The following is a 16433-nucleotide window of genomic DNA, read 5'->3' on the forward strand; positions in this document are numbered from 1 at the left end:
TTAGAATTATGTAATTTGGTACATATGTATGCGCGATTAACTAGTACGTCACCCGCCGTTACACCGAGATATTATTTCTATATGCAATTTCTGATCATTCAGAAAATAAAATATTGAATATAAGCATGCTACGAGGATTTGGGTATGAATTAATTCTTACATGCATGCATGCGGACTAACTGAAATTTACTATCCATAATTCAGTGCTTGCCTCTAATACTATACATGATGGGTTTGTACATGTATATATGTGTAAACACCACATCACTGAAGTGAACACAAACACTGTAAAATTATGAGATGAATACATGCATATATCCTCCAAAATCACAAATCGTTGTGCATTTCGTTTTTGAATACATATGCATGCATAACTTTGAATAAACAGACTCAATTACAGATATTTTTCTGGTTAACCTTGAATTGAATAACCGATGTTGTAGAGTGCATGAGCCTTACCCCATAATGAGACTTCCCCCCGGAAGCCTGGCTCTATCTAGAGTTAGCCTTAATCTCCCGGAAGCCTGGCTCTAGAGCGAGAGAACCCCCGGGGAAGTCTCACTCTAGAGCCAGACTTCCCCGTGGGAAGACCTACTCTATCTCTAGTTGTAGAGTCAGACTTCCCCTTTCATTTATTCCTGGTAAACTACTATCACCAAGACCTTTTTCAGCAGGGCATTAAATGATTTCGCTGAAGTCGTTCATTAAACTCACAAGAAGGAAACGGTGAATAAAACACATTGGAAATAATAAGTCATTTTGTTTGACCCATATAGACCTTGAACTTTGTCCCACACAATACCTATGCCTTGGTTAGTTTTAGAAGATTGAAAAATGAAATGAGGAAAATTCGAATCTATGTTTCTTCTCATCTGCGTACAAATATCGATTATGCTTTTAAACTTGTACAACTTCAGGTAGGTAGGTAAGTAGGGAGGTTGGTAGGTAGGTATAGGTAGGTAGGTAATTACCTGTCCGATAACCTAAAATTTATTTCATAGTTTGCGTAGGAGGGGATGAAAGCGGGGTTGTCCCTCTAGAGCGAGACTTCAAGAGGGTTTTATGGGTCTAGAGTGAGTCTTCCCCCTGGGGGTGGGGGCTCACTCTAGAGCGAGACTACTGGGGGGAAGGCTCACTCTAGAGCCAGACTTCTGGCGGGAAGTCTCACTATAGGGGGAAGTCTGGCTCTATAACACCGACATTGAACAAAATATTTTCCACGAACAACTCCGCCTCCGGACTAGAATGATGCTCCCCACTTGTCGATTTCATATGATTAGCAGGAACGAAAATTGTCCATGCAGCTTGATCTCGTGGGCCTTAAATGAATAGTTACCCCGGTCCATTTCTAAGACAACAGAGCAATTAGGATGTAATTTTTAGAAGCTAAAAGGAAACATTGCTACATGTAAATGTTTATGGTGATTTGTCAAAGGCATTTAATCATGCATGGCATAAGGGACTTCTTATTAAGCTATAAAAGAGTTAGTGATAAATTGCTAAAGCTGTTCTAAAGTTATCTAAACAGAAATGAAATGGTATATTGCAGAAACACATGTTTAATTCAAACTTACATGTTAAGAGTCCCTCAAAGGATCTTTTATTTTCTTACATGTCAATGATATTGCTAGAATGTGTCAAAGTTATATGTATGTATAATTTTATTTGAAATCCCCTTTCTAAGACAAAAATTTACATTTGTTGTTGAGCACTTGTACCTGGAATTAGGCAATGGTGTTTGGATCCACTGTCATTTGTGGAGTTTTGTGTGTGCGTGTGTGTTTTAATGGTTCTCTCTTTGCCTACATTATTCATTATTTTATTTGTTGCATCCTCTCTTACTCATTCGTATCCGATCAGAAGCTGTCAATGTGCATGTGATTGTGTCTCTTGTAAATATGTAAATATAACACGAGATGTACTTGTATACATAACCAATGCATTATAAGACTTAAATCCTTTTAGACTCCACGATCCAGGTAATTATTTTTTTTCTAAATAATTTCAATGCATATTTTATCATATTTTATTTCATTTACAAATAATATCTTTCATAGTTATGTCACCATGTAATTTTTAAATTTTTATTTAATGAATAGGGGATGCTTACTCCTCCCAAACACCTGTATGATCCCACCTCTGGTTGTCCAGGGGTTCGTGTTTGCCCTTCTCTTAATTTTGTATTCCTTATAGGAGTTATAAGATATTGATCATTGTTCGTTATCTTCGCCTTTCATGTTGTTAATCTTCATTTTTCATCCCTTTTGCAATGTACTCATCTAAATGACATGCTTTAATATGAAAATCATGTCACAAACTTTTATCATAAGTTCTGAATGAATTTTTATCAATTTTATGAAAAGCACTCAAAATAATTCATCATATCTAGCTTTATAGAAATCATATTGTATAATGATATAAACCGAGGGGGGGGGGATTCCAAAACAGGTGTATGGATTTAGAATTTTTAGTTATTTAAATGTTGTCTGATTACAATCAAGGCATGGTGCCTCATTGCATATATAATAAATTACAGTAACAACATAATAAGACAGAAAAGACTCAAGCTGTTAAAAACGCCATATGCTATGGTACAGTGTTTTAATAACTAGCACATCAGTGAAACTGAAAAAAAAACCCCAAAGTGATGATGAAGATGACCTTGTCATCAGAGCCTATGACAGTTCCGATGACAGATACAATGATGGTATTGACACTATTAGTGTTGATGACAGTACTTAGTAATGATAGTGAAAGTGAAAAGGAAAGAGGTTATGTGTGATCTGTATGTTCAATGATAATGAATGATAATAAGGTCAATTCTTTTTAATAATGAATGATAATAAGGTCAAATTTTGTTTAATCATACATATATATTTATTCCTTAGATAGGACACACACTTTTTTATTACACATCTGATATAGGACAGCAACTTTTTTTTTTTTTTTGTATTCTTACTGAAGATAGGACATAGTTGTGTTTTTTTTTTTTAATATATGGGATGCACCTGTACCCCCCACCCACCCACCCACCCACCCACCCACATTAAATACTGATCGGTCCCTAACTGATGGTGACACAGATGCTATCTAATTTTGAAATATTTAAAAAAAAAAACAATTTTCAGATTATTTTCTCCCGAGTCCAACAATCCGGAAATATAAATGTTGTCTAGCGCAACTCTTACTATTATGCTCATTCAAAATGGCAGCTTCCATAGACTTGAATGTTGCAAAGAAAAATTTACAGGAAAGTTTAGGCGATGAAATGAAACAGTACGTAAATTTTATTCGTTTTGATTGTTGTTGTTAGACATTGTGGTACTTTACAGGCAATCGTTGTAATGGTAGGTACAGAAATGAAGGGGAAAAAAGGTTATTTTTAATGAGGCGTACGTTGTCGATCTTTATCTCTCTACCCGATGGAAGTAGTATATATATACAGAACATTACAGGTCCAGTACAATGACTTGATTTAACTCTGTAGATTTAAAAAGGCTTGTAAACCTTCGTCAAGCTATTTAGAATAACTTGATATATTTGTTTTGATACAGAATTACAACCAAACAAAGTGTCACAATCAAATTGATTTATGGAGGTACTCTACATCGTCATAATGACTGACTTCGTTTTAAAACATGGATGAAAATATAGATATCAGCAATATTTGTCTACTCATTCAAGAATACCTGCCTATCTGAGTAGCTCAGTAGGTTAGCACATCGACTGCTAAACTGAAGATCGCTTGTTCAAGTCCAGCGGGTTTTTAAAATTTTTCACAGATTGCTTTCTACTAAAACTGTATTTTTTGACTAAATTAAGTAAATTTGAAAGTTTTCAATTCAAAATATTGTTGTACATGCCCTCCATTTTTCATTCATATCAAATTTCTCTTATGTAGCATACCGCCTTAAGATGTTAAGTGTCCGTTGCTATTTATCTATATTCAACAATCCAAATATTTTATGTATCATACTTTGCATGTGTTAATGTCTTGATATGCCTACGATTATTAAGAACTTTAAAAATAAAGAACTGTAGAAAACTTTTTAAGGTTATAGATTTATTTTGTGTAATATGGTGCTCATGTGAGTTATTTTATCATAGTCATAATCTAGGCTAGATACAATTTTCTTACTAAAGGTAGGTGTGTTGAGGCATGTACAACTGTGATTTAATCCTGTTGTGGGGTATAATTATGCTAGCCATCACCATAATTGGCACCAATTGTTATGCATTCAAAGTGTAACAATTGTAAACAAGATAATTGCTGAATATGGCCCCAAGACATCTAAAATAATTTCACCTTCTGCTCTTTTAAAAAAGACACAATTGGTAATAACTGCTGAAGACAATCTGTTGTTAGTGGTAAAATTAAAAAAAAAACCAAAAAACATTTAGATCAGTCCATCTGACACCCACATGTGACTTGTGTAATATAAGATAACGTGCATACAATCTTATTTAATACAGGGATGAATTTCAGTTGGGGTGGGGGGTTATGAGGTACAAATACAATGGAGGCATGAGGTGATTTGCATAACTGGTGAAATTGCACATGTGTAATTTTGATAACTTGTATAACTTTGAAAGATATAGATTTTTATGTCAAGTTTGTGAAAAGTCGGTGTTTTTATCGGAAACAATTTTTACTTAGTATAACAGTAAACAAAATAGGTTTATTAGTGACAAATTATTGGGAAGTGTCAATATTATGGCAATTTGAATTTTTCTTCTTGAACACTGGTGTATTTTTTGTTCATTGTTTTCACTTAGATCAGTCCGTAATGGAGACAAGATGCTTTGACAAATTTACTTTTGTTGTGTAAAGGTGTTATAATCAAATCGAATAGCTTGCCCATGGCTGAGGATTAAGATGAATTAAACAAAGTTCATGAATGCAGAGACGTTTTTCATTTTCTTTTTCAGATATTTACAGAATTTGAAATCTTGGTTTAAGCAAAAGGTATGCTTCAATTAAGTTAATTATTGGATAGTTATTCACGATTTGAATGATTGAAACCAAGGCAAGTACCATAGCAAAGTGGTAATTAACATTTTGTAGTTTTACTTTGCTTGCTTGCTTATCCTCTTCGTAAAGTTTTACTTTAATCCTAGTTATTAGTCAACCACGATGAACAAGTGTACGGTACCTGTTATTGTCATTGCAGATTACAAAGGAGGAGTTCGACCTTGAAGCCAGAAAACTCTTACCAGAAAATGCAGGTATATGTATAATCTTACCATTTAATTTAAGTCATTTGTCAAAGCATTCACTTATTTAACAAGAGTGCCAACACTTTCCATCCTGTGACTGCTGATGGCAGCTACAAACATGACCAGTTATTAACACCATGACTTTTCCTAAATACAGAGCAGCAAACTGCTTTTAAGCATTTAAGATATGCTTAATATTATCTGGGTTTTTTTTTTATATTTTCAGTAAATTTACATAATGAATTCCTATTGGCAATCATATCCAGATGTCAGACCCTCAGTTCATCATTAGGTATGTATTCAGTTCATCATTAGGTGTATACTCAGTTCATCATTAAGTGTGTACTCAGTTCATCATTAGGTGTGTACTCAGTTCATCATTAGATATGTACTCAGTTCATCATTAAGTGTGTACTCATTTCCTCATTAGGTGTATACTCAGTTCACCATTAGGTGTGTACTCAGTTCATATTAGGTGTGCACTCAGTTCATCATTATGTACATACTCAGATCATCATTAGGTGTGTACTCAGTTCATCATTAGGTATGTACTCATTTCATCATTAGGTATGTACTCAGTTCATCATTAGGTATGTATTCAGTTCATCATTAGGTGTGTACTCAGTTCATCATTAGGTATGTACTCATTTCATCATTATGTACGTACTCATTTCATCATTAGGTGTGTACTCAGATCATCATTATGTACATACTCAGTTCATCATTAGGCATGTACTCAGTTCATCATTATGTACGTACTCATTTCATCATTAGGTGTGTACTCAGTTCATCATTAGGCATGTACTAAGTTCATCATTAGGTATGTACTCAGTTCATCATTATGTACATACTCAGTTCATCATTAAGCATGTACTCAGTTCATCATTATGTACGTACTCATTTCATCATTAGGTGTGTACTCAGTTCATCATTAGGCATGTACTCAGTTCATCATTATGTACGTACTCAGTTCATCATTAGGTGTGTACTCAGTTCATCATTAGGTATGTACTCAGTTCATCATTAGGTGTGTACTCAGTTCATCATTAGGTATGTATTCAGTTCATTATTAAGTATGTATTCAGTTCATCATTATGTATATACTCAGTTCATCATTAGGTCACCTGAATTCATTCAGGTGACCTATTGCTATCTGTTTTTGTCCGTCGTCGTTCGTCGTGCGTCGTGCGTTAACATTTGAACATTTTCAGCTTCTTCTCTGAAACCCCTGAACCAATTTCAACCAATTTTGGCATATAGCATCTGTGGGTGAAGGGGAACAAAAATTGTGAAATTCGTGGTCCCTGCCCCCCTGGGGCCTGAGGGGTGGGGCAAAAACCATCAAAATGAGTGTAATTTTAAAAAATCTTCTTCTTTACTCCTGGACATCAAGAAGCCAAACTGTGGGCATAATTATAATGAGCATTGAGCCCTCTACCAAAATTGTGAAATTCATGGCCCCTGGGGCAGGGGTTCTTGTGTTAGGGTGGGGCTCTATTGGTCATATAGTGAAAATGGCAAAAACCATCAAAATGAGTGTAATTTTAAAAAATCTTCTTCTTTACTCCTGAACATCAAGAAGCCAAACTGTGGGCATAATTATAATGAGCATTGAGCCCTCTACCAAAATTGTGAAATTCATGGCCCCTGGGGCAGGGGTTCTTATGTTAGGGTGGGGCTCTATTGGTCATATAGTGAAAATGTAGAAATTCTTTGAAAATCTTCTCTGTCTCTGGGTATTAAGTAGACAAACTAATAGCATGGTAATGATGAGCAAGGATGCCTCTTTATACCCCCCGCAACAAGTTGTGGGGGGGGGGGGGGTATACTGGAATCGAGTTGTCCGTCTGTCCGTCCGTCTGTAGACGCAATGGTTTCCGGGCTCTAAAGCATTATCCTTTCCACCTACCGTCACCATATCATATATATGGACTACCCATGGGATGAAGATGTTCCCTATCGATTTTGGGGTCAAAAGGTCAAAGGTCAAGCACACTGGACATTGAAGTAGCAATATGGTTTCCGGGCTCTAAAGCGTTATCCTTTCCACCTACAGTCACCATATCAAACATATGGACTACCCATGGGATGAAGATGTTCCCTATCGATTTTGGGGTCCAAAGGTCAAGCACACTGGACATTGAAGTAGCAATATGGTTTCCGGGCTCTAAAGTGTTATCCTTTCCACCTACAGTCACCATATCATATATATGGACTACTAATGGGATGAAGATGATCCCTATCGATTTTGGGGTCAAAAGGTCAAAGGTCATGCGCACTGGACATCGAAGTAGCAACACTCAGAAAAGAGGTAGTTTATACCTATTACCAACACCCTTTGGGAGATTGGGGTAAGCGGGGGGTATTCTTAGTGAGCATTGCTCACAGTACCTCTTGTTAAAAATTGTGAAATTCATGGCCCCTGGATCAGGGGTTCTGGTGCTAGGGTGGGGCTCTATAAGTCATATAGTGAAAATGCATTATTTCTTTGAAAATCTTCTTCTCTGTCCTTGGGTATTAAGTAGACAAACCAATAGCATGATTATGATGAGCAAGGATGCCTCTTTCAAAATTGTGAAATTTATGGCCCCTGGGTCAGGGGTTCTGGTATTAGGGTGGGGCCCTATTGATCATATAGTGAAAATGCATTTTATTTCTTTGAAAATCTTCTCATCTGCTGCTGGGTATTAAGTAGACAAACTAATAGTATGATAATGATGATCAAGGATGCTTCTTTCAAAACTGAAATTTATGGCCCCTGGGTCAGGGGTTCTGGTGCAAAGGCGGGGCTGACCACATAGCTATTCAATGTTTCTTCCATCCAAAAGTAAAATTCTTATATTTAAACACAAACCTAATTCAAACATTGGAAGGTTGTTACATGATACTCAGGTGACCTATAAGGCCCCTGGGCCTCTTGTTATGTATACACTCAGTTCATCATTATGTATATACTCAGCTCATCATTAGGTATGTATTCAGTTCATCATTAGGTATGTACTCAGTTCATTATTATGTATATACTCAGTTCATCAATAGGTACGTACTCAGTCCATCAATAGGTGTGTACTCAGTTCATCATTAGGTGTGTACTCAGTTCATCATTATGTATATACTCAGTTCATCATTAGGTATGTACTCAGTTCATCATTAGGTATATACTAAGTTCATCATTAGGTATATACTAAGTTCATCATTAGGTATGTACTCAGTTCATCATTAGGTGTGTACTCAGTTCATCATTAGGTATGTACTCAGTTCATCATTAGGTATATACTCAGTTCATCATTAGGTATATACTCAGTTCATCATTAGGTATGTACTCAGTTCATCATTAGGTATGTACTCAGTTCATCATTAGGTGTGTACTCAGTTCATCATTAGGCATGTACTCAGTTCATCATTAGGTATGTACTGTACTGATGTGAATTTGATGATTATTTATATAGTCAGGGCTTATCAATATTGTACAATAATCATTTGTACAGATGTCATAATCTTGGAATACAAATTTGATCGTTCCAGACCCTGAAACATATGGAATCAAATGATCAATGAATTGAAAGTTTTAATCAGAAATGAAAAAAAAAAATAATTATCTGTCAATCTGTATTTGTGTGAGAGATACAGAAAATTTTATGTCTGTAAATGTAAAAGTTCTTGTCTGTATATTGACAGTACCGAGGGAGAATAGCATCGCTGGTAAGCTGTCAGACATACAAAAGGGCTCCAAACCAGCAGATCTCGCAAAACATGTCAAGTCCAAACTGAATAAACTCAGGAGGAGGTCACTGGTGTCAAAGGGCACACAGGTCAGTCAGTTGATTTAAGTGCCAGAAAAAATTGTCTACATTTCTTATGTGTCAATATTCATACTCATTTTGAGACTTTCCTTGCTGAAGCAGATGAAAACTTTCATTTGATATTTCTCTCATCTGCAGATGGTCAAGTTAAATGAAAATGACAAATAATTTATGGCTTATCTGACATTTTTGTAACAACATTTTAAATTATGATAAATTAACATAAAAAGTTTGTTTTTGTTTTCCAGAGATTTTTAATTGCTAATCCAATAAGCAAATTTCCACTAGCCAGTTTAAAAGGAGCTGAAGATGCAGGTAAATTACCTAACCCTAACCATTAAATTTAATTGTTTAAGAACTTCCATATAATTATAAGGAAGATTCAGTTTCCTTTAAAACCAGGGAATGCAACTTTTCCCTGACATCCCCTGTTCACCCGTACTATGTCTTAAGGTTTAAAAAGGTGTGAAAACTTATTCAAAGGCCATACCTAGGATTAGTAGTAGTAATTACATACCTAGGATTAGTAGTAGTAATTACATACCTAGGATTAGTAGTAGTAATTACATACCTCGGATTAGTAGTAGTAATTACATACCTAGGATTAGTAGTAGTAATTACATACCTAGGATTAGTAGTATTAGTTATATTTCAGTGATCATTTTAAGCTTTAGATTTTTTTTTAACTTATTAAAATTTTATTTTCATTTTGAACTTTAATAACGTGAATAGGTTATTATGCAGTGTTATTTGTATAGGAATAGGGTTCATAATAAATATTTCATGTGAGAACGTATTTGGTATATGAATAAAGATAATGATTTTTTTTTTATTTATTTTAATATTATCTCCCTTTAAATTTTTCTTGACATGCCATGAATTTGTCAAAGAAGTTATATGGCTTTCAGGTGTGTTGTCAAAGCCCCACACTAATCCTATTTGTGTATATACACACACACAGGATGTACTTCACACCCAGTTCAGGACTCCCAAGCTGTGCCTATCTCCCCTTTTGTTCACTAATTTCCTCAGGTCCTGAGTTGATGGTGGTGTGATAATAAAAGAGCATAACCAAGCTAGGTGTGCTAGTTTTACCAGAATTAGGATAATAATGATAAGAATCATAGCCTTTATCCAAGATGACACCAATTAGCATACAGCTAGTTATCATTGTGGTCCTGCATGACAGTAAGGCAGAAAGTCACAGGACAAAATGTCACTGACAGAATAACCAAGGACAAAAAGTCGTGATTAGAAATTTTATGAAAGAAGAACAAAATGTCACAGTTTATAAGAAAATATTGATTTGAAGAAAAAAATCTGTTCTTTTTGTAAAGTAAATATATATGTAACTTGTTATCTTTTCTATGAAAATTTATCTAAATTTCAAACTTTAAATTCTTATAATAATGATTTGATAATTAGATTTTAAAAAAGATTTTTTTATATTGATATTGAATAAAAATAAGCTTTATGATCATTTGGTTTACAATACTACTGTTTACATATTCGTGATTGCCAAAACCAAATCTGACAACAGAATTATGGTTGGCTTCCTTTCACTCCAGATTATTGTCAAAACGAAATAGTACTTAAAGACCCAATTTTAAGTTAATACCCCCAAACAGGAAGCTGTGATTCATTCTCACTTGTCATTCAAACATTTAACAATAGATCTCAGGTGGAGTGACATCTGCAGAGACTGGAGGGACCCCAGAAAGTTTTGATAGCAATAACAGTCAATTAGTACAGACATTCTTTAGATCTTGAGGAAGCCCAGTATACCAGAGTTTTGATAGCATGGACCTGTCCACAACTGCTATTTTCTCCCAATTATTAACAATGCAATTTTAATATAATTGTAATTCTTTTCTACTCTATATACATGTATTATAAATTACACAATCAGAAATCAAACAATACTTTACACATTAATTTCTAAAACTTGTAACTTACTGAAATAATTTATATTATCAATTTATGATAGCTCTACATTTTTAAAAGAAATTATTCATTCAGCCAATGAATGAGAGTAAGAGAAAGAGAGAGAAAAAAGGGGTGGTGGGTGTAGACTGTGTGTCAGCTACCATTAGAGATACAGCCATTATACAAACACTATCACCACTAAAACTCTGCAGACGCCCCTGAGACATGTCCTGTGTATTTCAAAAGTATACATAACACCCTGATCTTTTGGCCTGGTAAATAACAGTGACCATAGATGAGCTCTGTCCACATCCAGTGATCTGTGAAGAAACCCTATGGTATTATTTTTGGGTCTTTAAATGAAGTCATATAATAATTGCTATATAAATGAGTTAATGTTTTGGGGGATTTTTAGCTCACCTTAGCTGAAAGCTCTAGTGAGCTTTTCTGATCACCTGTTGTCCATCATCTGTCCGTCTGTAATCTTTTTACATTTTTTACTTCTTCTCCAGAACCACTGGGCCAATTTCAACCAAACTTGGCAAAAAGCATCCTTGGATAAAGGGCTTTCCAGTTTGTTCAAACGAAGGGCCATGCCCTCTTCAAAGGGGAAATAATCACAAAAATGCAAAAATAGGGTGGGGTCATTTAAAAATCTTCTCAATAACCACTGGGCCAGAAGATCTGAAATATACATGAAAGCTGTCTGCCATAGTGCAGATTCAAGTTTCTTAAAATCATGACCCCCCCAGGGTAGGATGGGGCCACAATAGGGGATCAAAGTTTTCCATACAAATATATCAAGAAAATTTTCTCAAGAACCATTAAGCCAGAGAAGTTTACATTTACATGAAAGCTTCCTGGCGTAGTGCAGATTCAAATTTGTAAAAATCATGTCCTCTAGGGTAGGTTGGGGTCACAATAGATTTCAAAGTTTAACTTGCAAATATATATGGAAAATCTTTAAATATGGGCCAAGGCGACTCAGGTGAGCAATGTGGCCCATGGGCCTCTTGTTTGATAATACAGCTTTGAAAATTAGAGGTCTACATCATATCAGTATGGCTATTTTCACATACATGTATGTATTATTGTTTGTGCCATTTTACATATTCTTTAAAACTGTGATGGTGAACCCATGCAGACCATATCGAATATGTATTAGAATGAAAGGGATTTAAACTTTTGCACATTTTATATATTACAGAATTTGCCTCACGTGAGATGGTTCTACCAGATATTACAATGGTCCATGGGAGAATGTTAGTGTGTGCATGGGAGGTGGGACTAGAGGAAGTCACCGACTCAACAGTTAGACTGGTCATGCAGTCAGTGGAGGTGAGATTTTGTGTAATTTAGTCACACAGACAACAGTTAAACTGATTATGTAGTCAATTATTTAAACTTTTCATACAGCAATACAAGCTGTAACTGATGGTAAATAAATTGAAAAATAAAAGAACAAATATTGAACATATTTGTGATTGAAAATATATAACTTCATGGAATCAGAGTGAATCTGAAGCAATAGACCCGTCGAATCAGCAGAAAATGTTGATTCATTAAGCATAGTCATCTTGTCAGTAATTCCTGTTCGTAATTTCCGATGTGCATTGACCTCGGAGGTCACCAGTTTGGAAAAAAGCAAAAGAGAGGCATTGAGCAGCGAGCATGTTTCAGATTTGTAAACAATGTAACTTCAATGGTGTAATACACGTATTTAAAAACAAACGAAACGTGTAGTTACTCATGTTAGTTTCCATCTTTGAATATGACCTTGATCTCAACAACCCGATTATGTTCGGCAATCATCGTTCCCATGTCTGTGTATACGACGCAATGGCGGTTTATACAAAATGCTCATTGTAGGTATGCTCTCCATTGTTCATTTTGCTGAATTTTTCAAATTCAGATCTTGGGAATTATAATATTAGTTATACCGATAGGTGTTATTTAGTGCGTAATTGGATAGTTGAAAAAATAATATCAGTTACAGCTTGTGTTGCTTTAAGAACAACAAGGCTTCTGTGTGATAAAACATTCAAGGATCGTTTCATGATTAATGGAGCTTTACATCGTGGTTTATAGGAGATTAGAAACAAATCTTTTCCAGAGCAGAAAGGGACATATCAAAATTGGGAGTGTGCAAATTAGTTTGAATTTTTTTCTGATTGATCTGCAAGCATCCTTTGATATGTAGTGTTAGTTTAAATGTTGGTTTAAATGTTTTTATTAAATCATGGCCAACAGTTCTGAAGGCCTTAGCAAGTCTAACTGATAACTCAGGTTGGTGTCTGATGATTCAGGCCAACATCAAGACTCATGATTGGAATGTCAGTAAAATAAACAGAGCTTGATTAGATATGATGTCGGAGTCAGTGTTCGAAATTGGTTTAAGACTTGGTATAGACCATGGGTCTATGCCAAAACCAAATGACATAGACCTCATCAAATTGGCATATACCGCAACATTGAAAAAAAAATAACACAAATTTAAAACATTGTTATTTACTTCTAATGTACTTAGAAAGCATATTTTCTTTCCATTTCCATAACAATGTACTCCTTTCCTCATGACGTTTATCAGACGTCGACTTTTGGAATAACTCTATTGCTTTAAACCTAAACATAGAAAATCGGCGTAGACAATTTGGTCTATCCCAATTACAATTGGCATAGACTGGTGTCATTTGACATAGACTCGGTCTATGGTTAATTTCGAACACTGCGAAGCTACTGAAAATGAATTTACCCATGGATATCAGTATAAACATTTTTTTAAGTAACACTGCAACTTCAAATTTTCACTTAGTTTCAACTCTTGTTTCAGAATTTGTTGAAGAATGTGATATCCGTGATCTTGTCTCAGAGAAATGGATACAAACTGCGTGAGAAGAAGATGAGATTTGCCTTAGGATCCTCAATAAAGAATCCTTATCAACGACAATCCTACCTCAGACACGACAGTCGCACTGAAAGGTTAGATCCTACACTGCTCATCAGTGTCATTCTCTAGACATTACTCACGTTCTGATCCCGTTATTCACTTTACATATAAATGGTAGCCGAATGGTTAATTAAAAACTACCCCCCCCCCCCCCCCCCCCCCCCCCAATAGTCTTTACACACAGTTACATTGGATCTGACATCTGTCAACAATCTTTACATTGTCATGCCTCAGAATACTTCACCTCCATGTTTGTAAATGAAATGGTTTCCTCTTTATGAATGAAGTGATTCTGTCATGATTTGTCTGTTAAGTTTTAGCTCGTGTCTGTCTGTTGACGAGTCTTTTTCTGTCTGCAGTGAAGCCACCACAATAACCAGCAGTGGATCACATGTGCCCTGCCTGAAATACACCACAGAACTCGCTGAGGAGGAGGGCATACACCAGCTGGCCATGTCTCACCCAGTCCCCCCTAATGCCCCGGTGTCCTTGTTTGACCTCATGCATGCCTTGCAAGTAAGTCACTTTATATGAAATGCAATGTATATAATGCATATGGGATTTTTTCGATACACATGGGGTGGGAAAAGAAAATTATTTAAACGTCAGTTGCATAAACCCCCTCCCCCCCCCCCCCCCCCAATAAAAAAAGCATTTTATGGACAGCCCAATGGAAGCATATACAAGGAAATCAAAAATGCTATATTTTTGTCTATGAAATTACCATTTGTTCTGTAAAACTATAAACTGATTTGACGTTATTTTTTCATAGCTTAGAACATCTGCATGTTGATGTTACAGTGACGCTTTTGTTTACAGGCTCATCCTAGCATCATTCCAGCCCACTCAGTGTACGAGTCAGCCATGCAGAGAGTTCTTCATCACCTGTTTCATCTCTCCCACGAAAACATCTCTCAGGAGCTGATTCACCAACAAGAGCAGCAGCTTTCACAAAGCTACGCTAACATCAGTAGATAGCAGTCATCAGTTCTGGGGACGGGGGATTTATTTCGCCAATAAATCCAGAGGACAAGGGGATCTATTTCTCCAATAGACCCGGAGGGCAGGATTTATTTCCTCAATAAATCTGGAAGACTGGGAATTTTATTTCCTCAATAAATCCAGAGGACTGGGAATTTTCTTTCTCCAATAAAATTTAGAAGAGGGGATTTATGTCTCCAAAAGAATTTGGAGGAATTGGGGATATTTTGCACACACACAAAAACAACAATAAATCGGGAGAAAAAGGATTTATTTATCCAACGAATGTGGGGGGGGGGGGGGGGGGGGGGGGGGGGACAGGGGATATATTTTTGCAACAAATCCAAGGAACAGGAGGTATATTTTTCTGAAAAATCCAGGGAAGAGGGGATATATTTCTCCAATAAATCTGGAGGACAGGAAAGTTATTTCTCCGATAAATCTAGATAGTGAAGTTATTTCTCCAATAAATTTGGAGAGCAGGGGATATATTTTTCCAATCAATCTTGAGGACAGGCAAGTTATTTCTCCAATAAATTTGGAGAGCAGGGGAAATATTTCTCCAATAAATCCAGGGATGGTGGATATATATTTTCAGTGGAACAAGGGATTTATTCTCCAATAAATCCAGAAGATGGGACATATTTCCGTAATATATCCAGGGAAGAGCGGATTTATTTCTCTAATAAATTTGGAGGATTAGGGATGTCTTTCTCCTACAAATCTGGGGAAGAGAGGATTTATTTCTCCAATAAATCTGGTATCGGTGGGATATATTTCTCCCATGGTATCAAATTCAGAAGTTCTTTCATATCTGTTTGTAGTCATAACATTTTACAATTTGAAATCATGTTGAAGTATGTATGTGTATGTTACTTGTTATGGAGTATTTTGTTATGATCTGATCACATTGTCCCTCTCCATGCACTGTGTACACATCGGTGTGTGAAGTTGTTGTTTTAAGAGAGTTTGTCAGTACTACAAGGTACTAATCTCATTGTAAGATTAAAAGTACCAATGTGTATCTGACTGAAATGTACTTATTATTCATGAATGAGAGATTTTGATTCCTCTTTTATATACTTGTACAATGACCTGGCGTTTTCTTTTATAAGTAGTAATAAATAGTGACTTTTGGATGGTGTTGTGTCATAATTCCCAAACTAGCTTGCATTATATCAATACATGTCTGGTGACAGGTACAAGTTTTTAGCTCACCTGAGCTGAAAGCTCAAGTGAGCTATTCTGATTGTCCGTTGTCTGTGTCTCTGTTTGTAAACTTTTCACATTTCTTCTCCAGAACCATTTGGCCAATTTCAATTAAAATTGGTACACATCATCCATGGATGAAGGGGATTCAAGTTTATTCAAATAAAGGGCCATGCCCCCTTCAAAGGGAAGATTAGCTGCAGAACTGTAAATCTCTGAGAAAATATTTGGACATATCAGAGATGTCTGATCTGTTCCAAGATTTTATCAGAGAGTTACAGTTCTGCAGCTAAGGGGAGATAATCTCATAAATGCAAAAATAGGGTGGAGTCATTTAAAAATCTTCTCGA

General features: G+C 35.7%; 1 protein-coding gene across 1 annotated transcript; it reads left to right on the forward strand.

Moving 5' to 3' along the window:
* Positions 1-3161: 3161 nt before the first annotated feature.
* On the forward strand, positions 3162-16011 carry LOC125681594 (transcriptional adapter 1-like). Its single transcript, XM_048921752.2, has 10 exons — positions 3162-3276; positions 4930-4966; positions 5172-5226; positions 5444-5509; positions 8896-9029; positions 9269-9335; positions 12154-12284; positions 13777-13925; positions 14253-14409; positions 14713-16011. Exons 1-10 carry the CDS (start codon positions 3206-3208, stop codon positions 14869-14871), a joined length of 1026 nt encoding a protein of 341 aa, XP_048777709.1. The 5' UTR covers positions 3162-3205; the 3' UTR covers positions 14872-16011.
* The last annotated feature ends 422 nt before the right edge of the window (positions 16012-16433 follow it).

This window comes from Ostrea edulis, chromosome 2 (genome assembly GCF_947568905.1).
Source record: "Ostrea edulis chromosome 2, xbOstEdul1.1, whole genome shotgun sequence".
Lineage (NCBI taxonomy): Eukaryota > Metazoa > Mollusca > Bivalvia > Ostreida > Ostreidae > Ostrea > Ostrea edulis.

Excerpts from the sequence above, each read along its gene's own strand:
- LOC125681594 (XM_048921752.2), top strand. The coding sequence starts at position 3,206 with ATGGCAGCTTCCATAGACTTGAATGTTGCAAAGAAAAATTTACAGGAA. Across the intron at positions 5,227-5,443 it reads ACTCTTACCAGAAAATGCAG|TAAATTTACATAATGAATTC; the intron begins GTATATGTATAA and ends TTATATTTTCAG. Across the intron at positions 12,285-13,776 it reads TGGTCATGCAGTCAGTGGAG|AATTTGTTGAAGAATGTGAT; the intron begins GTGAGATTTTGT and ends CTCTTGTTTCAG.